The 13,180-nt window shown below is 48.4% G+C and overlaps 1 protein-coding gene across 1 annotated transcript; it reads left to right on the top strand.

Annotated features, from left to right (window-relative positions):
• The first annotated feature begins 3,799 nt into the window (after positions 1-3,799).
• Positions 3,800-12,975, top strand: TAB1 (TGF-beta activated kinase 1 (MAP3K7) binding protein 1). Its single transcript, XM_032688833.1, has 11 exons — positions 3,800-4,145; positions 4,946-5,082; positions 5,280-5,433; positions 6,057-6,143; positions 6,702-6,840; positions 7,312-7,425; positions 9,862-9,973; positions 10,088-10,232; positions 10,610-10,832; positions 11,134-11,290; positions 12,287-12,975. Exons 1-11 carry the CDS (start codon positions 3,930-3,932, stop codon positions 12,492-12,494), a joined length of 1,692 nt encoding a protein of 563 aa, XP_032544724.1. The 5' UTR covers positions 3,800-3,929; the 3' UTR covers positions 12,495-12,975.
• Positions 12,976-13,180: the final 205 nt, after the last annotated feature.

Below are 13,180 nucleotides of genomic sequence, written 5' to 3'. Positions count from 1 at the left end.
GAAAAAAACCTCGGGGGCAATTTAAGGAGGCGGTAAGATAAGAGAAGGTTTTAATGAAGATACAAACCACGCACGCACGCCCTGACCCGGGCGTTATAATTTTATAATGATGTCCAGCCAATTCCCGCTCGTCCATCTCCCGGCCTTTGCCCCATTCTGCCCCCGCCCCACCCCTCGGGAATTGAGTCTGGGGGTGTTTTGGGACTCTCTCTTCCTCATCTTCTTCTTTGCAGCATGTAAAGTCCTTGGAGACTTTCCAAAGTCCTGGGTGATATCTTGTTGTCCAGGCCAGGGGGCAGATGTTCTTAAACAGAATGAAGGCCTACCTTGAAAAGAAGACTAAATATGCTACTGGAATTTAGGGGAACTGATATGGAATTGGGGTAATAGGGTTGGGTATATGTGTAACTACTATGCTAAAGGGTAAGGGATATAATACACCTACTTCTAAAATCTACATTCACTACATAACTACTTCTAAAACCTATAAAAATTAAAGAATCAAAAACTCCAAGGCGACAAGCCCCAGCCTCCATTATCATTAAAACAAGGGAGAAAAAAAAAATCTCCCTAAACATATCTCACACATGATCAGTAGAGAGAAACTAAATGTGATGTGATGGCTTCTGCCAGCGATCTTGCATATGCTTCCCATTGTGTACGGTTTCCAAGTGCCTACAAGAGCACTGCACTGAGGCTGCCTCAAGCTCTCTGCTCCCCATGGCATGTTGTTCAGTCATGCTGTTCATCTTTCATCCAGCAGCCAAGCAGTGACCATGCTTCTTCCTTTCCTGCAGAGAAAACTTTGGTAAAAACAGGAAGGCAGTGGTACAGCTTGGCACCAGAAATACCATGTGTATAATCCCTAGCACTGCGGACAGAGAAAATATGAGAGTAATTACAAAAGGAGAGAGAGGGGGGGAGAGAGAGAGAGAGAGAAAGAGGAACGAGAAATGTGGGAGTTTAACGTGAGAGAGGGAGCAGTATATCTGGCAGTCACTGAATCATATAATTCATTTACTTGTGCATGGATGGTGAGGTTCAGTGACCAATGTCCTGCATTCCTGGGGAGATTTTGGCTGCATGGGAATAAAGCATGGTAATTTCTGAGAGGATTTACAGAAAGAAAGAAGCGTAAGTGAAAGATAAAATAAGCTTGGTCAGTACAGCCAACAAAAACTCAGTTGGTGCAGTATTTCATCTTCCAAGTGCTGCACAAAGCTTTTGGTCCCTGTGAGCAGACATTCACAGAGCAGCACACCAGCTTCAGTAGCACTTTCCTTTGGAGGACTCTGAAATGCTGGACAAATGTGCATTTAACACTGCAAATGGCCTTGTTTGCTAAATCTTACCATTCACTTTTTTTCCAGGACAAGTAGTTAATTGTCTCACTCAAAGTTAAAGCAGAAGCTCAGTGACAGAACTACAGAAGTATCCAGGCAGAATCTGGCACAAGTATTTTCATCAAGAAAAACATGCTTTGCACCAGGTCTATGTTCAGCCCAAACTGGCAGAAAAATATAAACCAGAATGACAAAGATTAGTGACTATGAGCTGAAGCCAGATATTTAAATTAGGAACAGGGCACATTTTTAACTGCAAGATGTGACAAGTCATTGTATAAACAAGGAAAGTGGCAGCTTTTCTATCTTGTATCTTTAGGAAAGTTGTTTTGCTCTCTCATCGAGTTCACATTCTGCCTTATCACACCCTCACACAGACTCTTGCTTTTTTTGGTCTCAAAAGCACTCACTTATGGATAGAAAAAGACAGAAATTACTCCTAAATTCCCAGTCCTGCAGTGCAATACATGCTGGCAGTTCTGAGCACACCCAAAGCCTTGCTGATTTCAGTGGCGCTCTAAGCAAGGACAGGGTCTGACTGTGCTCATCAAGGTGCATGACTGCAACCTTCAATGGCATTAAATAACCATAAGCTGCTGCTGCAATGCTGAAAAAGTGTCATCGCGTTTTAAAGCAAAGACACTTGCCTGTAGATTTTCAATGGCACGGACAATGCTGTGCTCTGCATTTTTCTGCAGCACTGGGAATTCTTGATACTGGTAAGAAAACAAATCTTTGCCAGTACAAAATCTGTCCATCCTACTTTTAATACAGATTTGAGACCCATTCCTTTTATTCACAGCTTTATCCACAGGAACACTCCAAATGACATCAGTGAGACCAAGCTTATACAGAAGCCTAACCACAAGGAAACTTGTTTGTAGACTGAGGTTCTAAATTTAGCATTTTTGTCTATCTTTGCCCAATATAATCTTTAAAAAAAGTAATTCTGCCTGTATACCTAACTCTGCCTGAATGGCTGTTTATTTGAGAGCCTTGCGTGAAGGGGAAGGATCTGTAATCTTTGCATATTCAGGAAAAAGAGATGTAACAAAACAATAGACAGAAGATTTACAGGAAAGGAAGCTCGAAATCTCTGGCAGAATCCCCTGTAGCAAAAACCATCGTTCCATAGAATGAGGTTAATTATCTGGCAATTATTTCTGAAGTGCATCTGAATCAAATATATCTGCCACAAAGATGTCATTAAAAGAGTATCAAGCCACTGCTGGAAGTCAAGACTACTTAACACTCCCACCCTCACCACAACTGCACTGCTACTACTCATGACTGAAACTGCACGTCTCTCATGCTGGAGCCCCTTCAGCCACGATTCACACAGGGAAACACATTCTTCCCCAAGCCCCCCTCTGCCCAGCCTGACTGCCAGCCAATGCCACTCACACTCCTGGAGGGCTCTTCTGCTAAATTAGAATGTCAACAAAGTGGTGAGAATGAATCTCGTGTCTTCCCTCCTGCCCCAGCTGAACCGAATCAATGGAAACAGGCTGTATCTGCCTAGAAAGGATTTTAAAGATCAAAATCAGTGATCTCTGGTTTTGTCTGTGTTGTTCAGGCAGGCACACAAGTGATTTTACTGTCGTGCCTGACTCAAGACCACCAAGAACTGCTCCAAAGCGTGGCGGGTATTGAGAACCACCTGTCAGCTGTTCTAGACACCTTCTCATTGCTGCCCGGAGGGCATGGTCCAACTATGTCCTTGTTATGGCCTGCAAAAGAGGGTGGGAAAGGGCAGGAGACTCAAAGCTGAAACACGTTTATGCCTCATGTGGCATCTATGGAGCAGGATGCAGCTGAGAGTTGTACCTGGGCTAGGTCTTCCCTGGAGGTTGCTTGGAACATAATGCACTGCTAAGAAAACCATTTCAACACCAGGCTCCCTCAGGGCTCTCTGGCACCCAAGGTGACCCCATTTCACAGGATTCAGAGTACACATTGCACCTTGAGTACTGTGTTCAGTTTTGGGCCCCTCACTTCAAAAAGGACATTGACGTGCTGAAGGATGTCTAGTGAAGGGCAACAAGGCTCCTGAAAGGTCTAGAAAACATGTCTTATGAAGAATGGCTGAGCTGAGTCTCTTTAATCTTGAGGAGGCTCAGGGGAGCCTCATCACTCTCTACAACTACCTGGAAGGAGGCTGTAGTGAGTGGGGACCCATCTTTCCTACCGTGTCTGCAGTGAGAGGACTAGAGGAAATGGCCTCAAACTGAGACAGGGGAAATTCAGATTAGATATTAGAACATTTCTTTTCACTGTTATGGTGGTCAGGCATCGGAATAGGTTGCCCGGGGAGATAGTGGAGCCACCATCCCTGGAGGTATTTAAGAGGTGTCTGGATCTGCCAATGGGTGATATGATTTAGTCGTGTAGGGGTTAGTTACAGTGGCAGTGCTGGGTTGATGGTTGGACTGAATGATCTTAAAGGTCTCTTCCAACCTTGATGATTCCACGATCCTCACAACCCCGCCCCTCTCCCTCCACACACACGCGCGCGCGCGCGCTGGCAGTGGCGGGCAACAGGTGCTTCTTTATCACACAACCGAAGGCCATGGCTAAGAAACGGAGATGTCTTCATTCCCCCTCGACAAGAAGGAAGGTGTAACGACAGGGAAGCTTCGAACTACTCCAGTTCCGTGGGACTTCCCTCCGGCTCTGCCCAGCGCCGCCTCAGCGCGGGAGGCGGAGCCCGAGCGGACCCGGCGCTGGGGCGGCGCGGGGCGGGCGGGAGGCGGCCGCTCCTGCTGCAAGATGGCGGCGCAGAGGAGGAGTCTGCTGCAGAGTGTGAGTGGCACCTTCCCCCCCTCCGCGCACACGCACCCCCCAGGTGGGTGCGAGGGTGTCTCCGGGCCTCCTCCTCACCCGCCCCCCGCGCTGTCGTGTGGGAAGGGGGAGGTCCGCCCTGAGCGGGGCGGTGGGTTGCTGCCCTGCCGCCCCCTGTGCCGCCTGAGGGCAGGGGGTTCCAGCTGGCGAGCGTCTCTGCGGGGTCAGCGATCCGCACCCTGGGCTGACCTGCTGCTCTGCAGCGCTGGGGGGGCCACAGGTCGCTGAGGGGGGGTGGGCCGTGCCAGTGCTGCGGGCTTCGGGGTGCCCCGCTGTGTGAGGGGGCAGCTGGCGACTGCAGGCCGTGAGGGAGATGGCGGCCCCAGGGGTGTCTCCCTAAGAGCTGGCTGCAGCACCGGGCCCCTGTCCCTTTGTCCTGGGTGAGTACTCCAGCGGGGATCCAGAGCCTTCCCTGTACTCCCGTGCCAGGGATGCGTGAGGGTCTGATTCACCATAGGAATAGCTAAGCTAGAGCAGTGCTGTATCAAGCGTAATCCCATGCAAATTTAACTTCAGGTTTCTTGTTAGCAAGAGACAAAGTGCAGCCAGAGCTCAGCTTCAGAGGGAAGGGAGGTGATAAGTGGTCCTGTTCTGCAGCACGGGAATGTGAAGTTATTAGCTAGTGTGGTGTGCTGCCTTGTTTGCAAAGGGAGAAGGGTTGAGAAGAGAGTGGCGATGGACTTGTAACCTGTACTGGACCAGGATCCTCGCTTCAAGCTGCTTGGGTTTTACATGGTCTCTTTCCTCTTCCTGTCTCCCAGGAACAGCAGCCCAGTTGGACAGATGACTTGCCATCCTGCCATCTCTCCGGGGTGGGCTCTGCTCCGAACCGGTCGTACAGTGCAGATGGCAAGGGCACAGAGGGTCACCCCTTGGAGGATAACTGGCTAAAATTCAGGTAAGTGGGTTGCACTTGGGACAGACTCCTGCATGCACAAGGGCAGGTAAAAGTGATATGTAGTTTGTCAGTTTGTCACACAGGGCTCAGAAGAAGAGGGTGGAGCCTGAGCATGCAGGAGGTGCCTGGAGGAACTTGTTACTTGTGTCTGTGTCTTACAGACATCTGTGACCTCTTTGCTTCTGCCCTCTTGGCAGGAGTGAGAACAACTGCTACCTCTATGGTGTCTTCAATGGCTACGATGGCAACCGAGTCACCAACTTTGTGGGTCAGAGGCTCTCTGCAGAACTCCTGCTGGGCCAGCTACACGCAGATCACAGCGATGCTGACGTGCGTCGAGTTCTGCTGCAGGTAAAGAAGCTTTGAGTGGGAAGGGCTGCTGCTTTTCACACTACCCACCTCCTCTTTTTGCCATCAGGGGAGCAGCATCTGGTTTCTGTGTGGGTTGGAAACATCTGCCGCTGGTTGCAGTTGCACTCGTGGCGAGCATCTGTAGTGCTTTGTTTCACTCCCGCCTCAAACCCATCTGTCCCTCTGGCTCCGTCAGCACAGTGCTGAGAGCTCTCCAAGAAGCTGCAGCTACTCTTCCTTGGACATGTAGGAACAAGTCAGCCTGTGAGGGAGTTGATAGTGAGTGAAAGGGAGAAGTTAATGTGTAGGGAGATGGATTTGTGAGTGTGCTTTCTTGAGTGAAAGGCGAGTTTTTAAAATCAACACACAAGATCAGATAGGTCTCTGACATTCCCGTGAATGTAATTTTTATGGTTTTGAGTTGTTGCAGGCTGTTTTTACAAGCTGTTAACTAGTTGCACTGAAACAATTGTGTTTCAATGTGATGTAGTGATCCTTGAATATCTGTACGTACAGTGATCATCCACTCTTACGAGCCAGTCTTAGATAGGTGGGGATGGGTAGCTTCAAAGGTCTATAGGCATTGGATAAGAGCTTAGTTTTTCTTTATGGCCTTTTTTCAGGCTTTTGATGTGGTGGAAAGAAGTTTCCTGGAGTCCATTGACGATGCCTTGGCAGAGAAGGCCAGCCTGCAGTCCCAGCTACCAGAGGTAATGTAACCTTAAGAGCAGAGATTGATAGGTTCCGTGCTCCAGATTGCTGGATAAGGTTTGGGCATATTAGTCAGTTTGGTCAAGGGAGGCTGTAAGTGAAAATTACTTCTCTGTGGTTCTCTTCTGTGAGCTTTCATGAAGTGAAGCAAGCCCTTTGGTCCATTTCCCAGAGTTCCCACTGTTCATACGGACACTACTTAGACCCATCGTTGGTTATCTGAGTAAGGAACTGAGTGTATCATGGAGAGGAGTTCGGGCTGTACATGTGGCTCTTCCAGAACAAAGCCATACGATGCAGAGGAGAGGCAAGGCCTTGAATTTGCATGGCATCTGGGCAACTGTGTGTTCTGTTCTTCAGGTGTACTGGACTGTCTGCTCCAGAACCTTATTGAAGTCGTGTCATTTGCTAGGATTGAACAAAAATTACTGTGTCTTGCACAAGCTTGACACAAAGCTAAGACATGTCAAGTCCCCTCCCTACAGAATTTTTATTTCAGCTGTGATTTCTGTGTTGTGGACTGTGTGTTCAAGCTTCTCCCTCATTTTGGGTTCCAGGGTGTCCCTCACCACCAGCTCCCTTCTCAGTACCAGAAGATTGTAGAGAGATTGAAGGTTGTAGAGCAGGAGATCTCTGGAGGAGCCATGGCTATTGTGGCTGTCGTTCTCAACAACAAGCTCTACATTGCCAATGTGGGTGAGTTGGTTTTTGTCAGTGGCTCACTCTTGGCATTCCTGAGGATGGCAGCTGTTGTAGGAAGTAAAAGAAATTTGAATGTGGGGGACAGTTTCTTTGGTCTGTGACCAAGCAGTGATATGCTTGTTACTTACAGGAGCGCTTGAAATCAGCCTGGCTCTTTATCCCTACAGAGGTTGGCTGTATGACCAAAGAACAGAGGGAAAGTGGGTTGAGAGAAGTGGTGCAGGTTCACTGAGAAATATAGGGAACTTTCTTGTGAGGTACTGGCTCAGGCCTGGATGAAGAGCTGCCTAGCAGGCCTACTCTGCTGCTAGCAAGTCTACTTTTTGAAGATCATGATGAGACAGTACATGAGCCTTTCTCTTCTTTTCTGTCTTTATTCCCCTGTCTGTTCCTTTTCCACTGGGATATGTTCTCCCTCTTAACGGCAGAGCTATCTGGTGCCTCATCTCGCTGCTCCCACTGCAGGTACCAATCGGGCACTGCTGTGCAAGTCCACGGTGGATGGGCTGCAAGTGACTCAGCTCAACGTGGACCATACGACAGAGAATGAGGATGAACTTTTTCGCTTCTCTCAGCTGGGTGAGTTTGGGTTTTATGTTCTTAGCGCAGAACATCGCATGACACTGTTTATCTGGGGCACCAAGAATGACTCAAGCCACTGGAAACAATAAATGACCACAAAAAGAAGCTTACTATGTTTTCAGATAACAAGTTCAGTGCCTTCTTTTTGTGCCTTTCTGAGGCTATAGAGTGAGTAAGCTCAGCTCACTGACCTAGTAGAAAACTATCCTTTTGATTCAAGTTTTGGCAGCAGGACACTAAACTACGACTCAAACTGGCATTGATTTGCCCTCCAGCTGTGTGATTGCTGGAGTCAATAGGAAGGCAGGAGTGGAAGCACACAGCCAGAGGGTAGAAGTGAGGTGGACAGTATATGAGTGCTCCTGTGGAGGCAAACCACAGTTGAGCTGGGTTAAGTTCTGTGTGATGCTGCACCCTCAGGATGGTACGTTTCAATATGCCTTTGTACAAGCTGCTGCTGCAAAAAAGTAGCTTCACTTCAGAGAGAGACAGGCCAAGCACTGGCATTTACTGCTCTCACATCAGTAACTATTGAGCTGACATTTTGCTTTAGGCAATTTCCCTTTTCCTTTTCAGTGTTTGACATGTTTTCTTTTTTGGTGTAGAGCTAACCCAGACCACTTGTGTGATAGCTAGTACCAAATTCTTCTTATTGAGATACTTAGGTTCTGTACTTTTATTTAGGTAGATCTAAGGTGGCATTCTTCATTAGGTTCACCTGGCACATATATTCTTATCTGGTGAGGCTGTTGATGTGGTAATTTCTGCTGCTGGGTCTTGTTTTATTCTATTTCTCTGTAATTTCCTCTTTTACTCCTATTCCTGCACTAGGGATATGTGCTGTGAAACAGAAGACTGAATGAAGGAATCCTGGGAAGGAGACCTTTTGATTGCCTTTCTACTGCCAAAAATGCAGAATTTAGCTGCAGTCCATAAGAGGACAGGGATCTGTTAGATATACTGACCTTAACTTGGCACAGCAGTGGCGCTCCTGCCTGCAGTCCCAGGAGAAGGAAGAGCCTGTGGAACAGGACAGTGTGCACAGGCTGTTTTGGGGGCCCAGAGGAGGTGGTTGTAGGACCAGGTTGAAGCACAGTGTTAAGAGGTAGTGGGGATAGCATTTGTCATGATGGTCCCTGTGTCACCCCTTTGGGGAAGGAAGGGAGAGGTCTTGTGCCTTTGTGGCTCTTCACCCAGCACATCACAACTTGTTTGGTGCTCTGGGAGAGTGATTTAGACAGAACCTCTCCAGTGTGCTCTGGGCCTCCCTGTGTTTGTGTCTGTCAGTGGCATGTACCCCCCTGCCTGGAGCTGGCAAGTGAGCCAGGCCGTGTTGATGAGTCAGCTGTGGTCTGCAGCAGATGGAGGAGTTGTGTCTTACTGCTGGGGTAGGTGTGGAGCCATCTGTGCAGCGAGGCTTGGTTTGACTCAAAGGGAGCGTTTCAGTTGGACCCCTGCCTTCACCTTGTACTGAGGACAGTCATCCCTAGATAAAATCTCAGTGTTTTCTGGCTGTTAGCTCTAGGTATAACCAGGAAAGGGGGGTTGCCAGGTAAGTGGCTCATCTGGTCTGAGTCCTGCCTCAAACAGTAGCTGCACCCAGATGGTCTCTGTTAGAACCTCCTTCAAGCTGGGATTACTTCCTAGCCCCTGCCAGGGGTATATCCCCTTAAATTTATAAATATTTGTTTGGTTATTGTTCTTAGCTTAGGAGCAGCCCACATCAATTTGAGCGCTTGAACAAATTCAATGTCTCTTCTAGATTCTAGATTTCTCGGAATCTCAGAATCACAACCTGGGTAAGGTTGGAAGGGACCACAGTGGGTCATCTGTTCCAACCTCCCTGCTCAAGCAGGGCAATCCTAGAGCACATTGCACAGGTTTGCATCCAGATGGTTCTTGAATATCTCCAATGAGGGAGACTCCACAACCTCTCTCTGCAGTCTAACGTACTAGGGAAATTGTCATATGGAGCTTAGGGACAGGGATCAATAATAGACGGAAGAAGAAGCAGAATCCTTCACATATGTTTTCCTCCTTCCTGCCTTCTCCTCCCATCACACAGACCAGAGCTGACAGGTGCAGATGTTCTCCTGGCTTTTTGGCAAATGCCTGTGTGCCCAGGCCAGCTGCTGCTGGTGGCTTTGGACCAGGATGTGGGCTTAGTCTCGGGGCCAGCTGTTGCATTCAGTGTGCCTTTTGGGCTGCACGTGTCTCCCTCCTTTTCTCTCCTTCCCAGATCACAACTAATGAAAAGGTGTCCCTTGGAACACAGCAAACTGCTATTCCTTTTCTCCCTGTATGGCTCCTGATGAATCTTCAGCATCTTCTTTTGTATTACAGTTCTATTTAGCTGTAGATATTTCTTTTCTCAGAGGAAGTTCTCCAAGTTTCACAAAGTTAATTAAACGTTTTTGGTTTTCAATCTGGCAGGCTTGGATGCAGGGAAAATAAAACAAGTGGGAACTATTCGTGGGCAGGAAAGCACTCGACGCATTGGAGATTACAAAGTCAAATACGGCTATACTGACATTGAACTGCTCAGGTCAGAAAAACTCAGCTTTGGAGTTTCAAGCCCTCCTTTTCTTCATGATCACTCCATTCACACCGTCACTCCATATGTCACCATTAAATGCTAAATAACACCGTCTCTTTCCAGTGCTGCTAAATCTAAGCCCATCATAGCAGAGCCTGAAATCCACGGAGGGCACTCGCTGGATGGGGTGACTGGCTTCTTGGTGCTCATGTCTGAAGGGCTCTACAAAGCGCTGGAGGCAGCTCATGGGCCAGGGCAGGCCAACCAGGTGAGCTGGCTCACACAGGAAACGTTCCCTGGGCTATTGACTCACTTCAGCTGCTCCCTTATAGATTGTCCTCCTCATATGTCCTGTCAGTGCTGGCCAGGTTGAATGCCTGTGCCACCACATTCCAGTCTATAATAGTATGGGAGCTGCTTTGCCGAGCCAGTTCTTCTACGCAGCTGCCAGTCCCTTAAGAGTAGCCCATTAAAAGGGAGTGGGATGATTCAAGACACAAGGGGACATATCAGCAGGTGAGATGGGCAAGCTTCACAGTCAGATGAGTTGCCATAAAAACTCTTAGATCAGATGGCAGGAAAAGGTTTCCTTCAAAATCTCCTAAACATCCTTCCTCTGATGTTTTTTTTTCCTTCTCTGCTCAGGAAATTGCAGCCATGATAGCCACAGAGTTTGCCAAGCAGACGTCTCTGGATGCTGTGGCACAAGCAGTAGTGGACCGGGTTAAGCGGATCCACTGTGACACTTTTGCCAGTGGTGGGGAGCGGTCCAAGTTCTGTCCCCGTCATGAAGACATGACGCTGCTTGTGAGGAATTTTGGGTACCCCCTGGGTGAGATGAGCCAGCCCACGCTGACACCAACGCAAGGTGTGTTGGGGGGAGAATGAGACAAAACGGAGGGGGGGAAGATAAGATGTCTTGATTGATCCAGAACTGACCTCATATCGGGAGAGGAGGTACTTGGGGTAGAAGGAATGTTCTTATTAAACAGATTATTGGCTTTTGACATGTGGAGTCTGTGACAATTTTATAGAATACAGTACAGCATCTAATAAAGGCACTTTCAAATAAATTCTTGGGTTCTTTGGGCCCTCTTTGCTGCTGTGCTGCACCCTCAGTTGCTCATGTCTCAACTGCATTTTATAACTTCTGTTTTCTCCCTTCTCAGGAGGCCGTGTCTACCCAGTCTCTGTGCCATATTCCAGCTCCCAAAGCACAAGCAAGACAAGTGTCACGCTGTCTCTTGTGATGCCTTCCCAAGGCCAGATGGTCAATGGTGCCCACAGCAGCTCAACTCTGGATGAAGCCACCCCTACCCTCACTAAGTAAAGTCCTGCTCTCTTGCTACTCACAGTTTTTCCTGCACCTCACACGGTGTAAAGTGGTTGCAAAGCAGAGACACCTGTCAGTTACCCGTCAGTCATTCCCTTATCTGTAGCATGGCCCCCCTGACTGCAGTATTGACAGCCAGCAAATTGTGTTAGCTGGAAAGCGATTGTGTGAGGAGTGGGAATGAGTGAAGCGAGCAGCTCTGAAGCCAGCTCTGGCAACATGCCTTGGGAGCAGCATCTGCTGCTGTTCGTGGAGGGCGCTCTGGCAGTGAGCAGCCCTTCTCTTTGGATCTTGTGTGCCAAGTGTGTTGGGTACTGTGCACAGAGGGAGTGTGGGTGCCCTTCATTTTAGTGAGGAAGAGAGACTATGCAGGCCACCTGTAAGGCTGCTGGAGAGGCTGCACTGCCTCAGGGGCCAGGAAAAAAGTGTATAAAGCTTAGAACTGGGTCCTATTTGGACCCACTTTGCGGGATCATACTACTTAGTGGCTGTGGTTTAGGTTGAGCCTTTGTCACAGGATGGTGCGTGTACACACTGCAAAGTGAAGCAGTGCTGTAGGTATTGTGTTCTGCAACTCCAGAAACAATGAAGCTGACACACCAGAGCTGCTTTGGCTGCAGCACAGGTCACACAAAAATAGTTTTCCTTGCTGCCTGACTTCCCATAAAGCTTGCACTGTTATAGGTATGGGGAGGCTGGCAGAGTGCATGCCTTTTTTTTTGGACTTCTTTTAATTTATTTTTTTTTCTGCTGCCTCTCCTCTGTTCATCAGATGCCTGGTTGTATTTAAGGCCTTCGAGTTAATGTGAATCAGATATCTTTGATGTTTGTCAATTCCAGTCAGCTCTCAAGTCTACTAGTGTTCTCATAGAGCAAGTGACTGCAACTGTTTGCTAGGATAGCTTGATCTGTGAAGAAACTGGTGCTTGTTCTGGTGCTTTTCTTGTCTAACATAAAGGTGGTTGTGTTCTCTCTTTTTCTCTCCATAGCCAAAGCCCAACTGTGACGCTCCAGTCAACTAATACTCACACACAGAGCAGCAGCTCAAGTTCAGATGGAGGTCTGTTCCGCTCCCGGCCTGCCCACTCACTCCAGCCAGATGAGGATGGGCGTGTGGAGCCCTATGTGGATTTTGCAGAGTTTTACCGACTTTGGAACATGGACCATGGCGAGCAGGGAGCACTGACTGTGTCCTAACATGGTGATCTGCCTCCTGCAGACACCTGAAGCTCGGCTGCGAGGCAAAGACTGAAGCAAAGAGTGAGTGCTCCACTGAGGGCTGTGTTCTGCCCAGAGCTAACTCCTACACAGGATGTGCTGGACACTGGGCCAGGGAGCTTGTGCACTACACACGTGTTGCCTGTGCCATGCTCCCAATCCTGACCAGCCTCATTCCCTTGGAAACCCTGTGAACAGGGGAAGGGGTCTTGAATGCAACCCTCGCTGCAGGTTTTTGCAAATAAAGATGCAGAGAGGGCTCCTTCTGGATAGTGCAAGAGGCGAGGCCTGTACAAAGGCTCTGTGCGTGTGTGTGTGTGTAGGTGTACACGTGTGCCTGCGTGTGTGTTGTCATAAAGTTTCCACAACTCAATTCATAATGCTGTGATTCCAGTGTTCAACTCCATAGAAGATACCTCTATTTTGCAGAATAAATAACTTATAGCTACAGTCATTGGCACCTATGTGGCTTGCTCTCTTCCTTATAATGTCATGTGTGGGTGTGACAGCTCCAGGTGAAACCCTCTATTCCAGAATAGAGGGTTGCACCTTGCAGCAGGCAAGCTTCTGCTGTAAAGTGGCCTGAGCCCTTGCTGGTGACTTGAAAGCATAAGATCTTTGCTTACTTATTTGCTGAGCTTTGGCACTGAATTATGGCTTGGAGT

Source organism: Chiroxiphia lanceolata, chromosome 5 (assembly GCF_009829145.1).
Source record: "Chiroxiphia lanceolata isolate bChiLan1 chromosome 5, bChiLan1.pri, whole genome shotgun sequence".
In the NCBI taxonomy this organism is placed as follows: domain Eukaryota; kingdom Metazoa; phylum Chordata; class Aves; order Passeriformes; family Pipridae; genus Chiroxiphia; species Chiroxiphia lanceolata.
Note: the sequence above shows the minus strand (reverse complement) of the source record. Positions and strands in the feature narration are given on the sequence as shown.

Bases quoted from the DNA above. Each gene is read 5' to 3' on its own strand.
- TAB1 (XM_032688833.1), top strand. From the start codon at position 3,930: ATGTCTTCATTCCCCCTCGACAAGAAGGAAGGTGTAACGACAGGGAAG. The intron at 6,841-7,311 runs GTGAGTTGGTTT...CTCCCACTGCAG, and splicing joins GCTCTACATTGCCAATGTGG to GTACCAATCGGGCACTGCTG. The intron at 7,426-9,861 runs GTGAGTTTGGGT...TCAATCTGGCAG, and splicing joins TTTTCGCTTCTCTCAGCTGG to GCTTGGATGCAGGGAAAATA.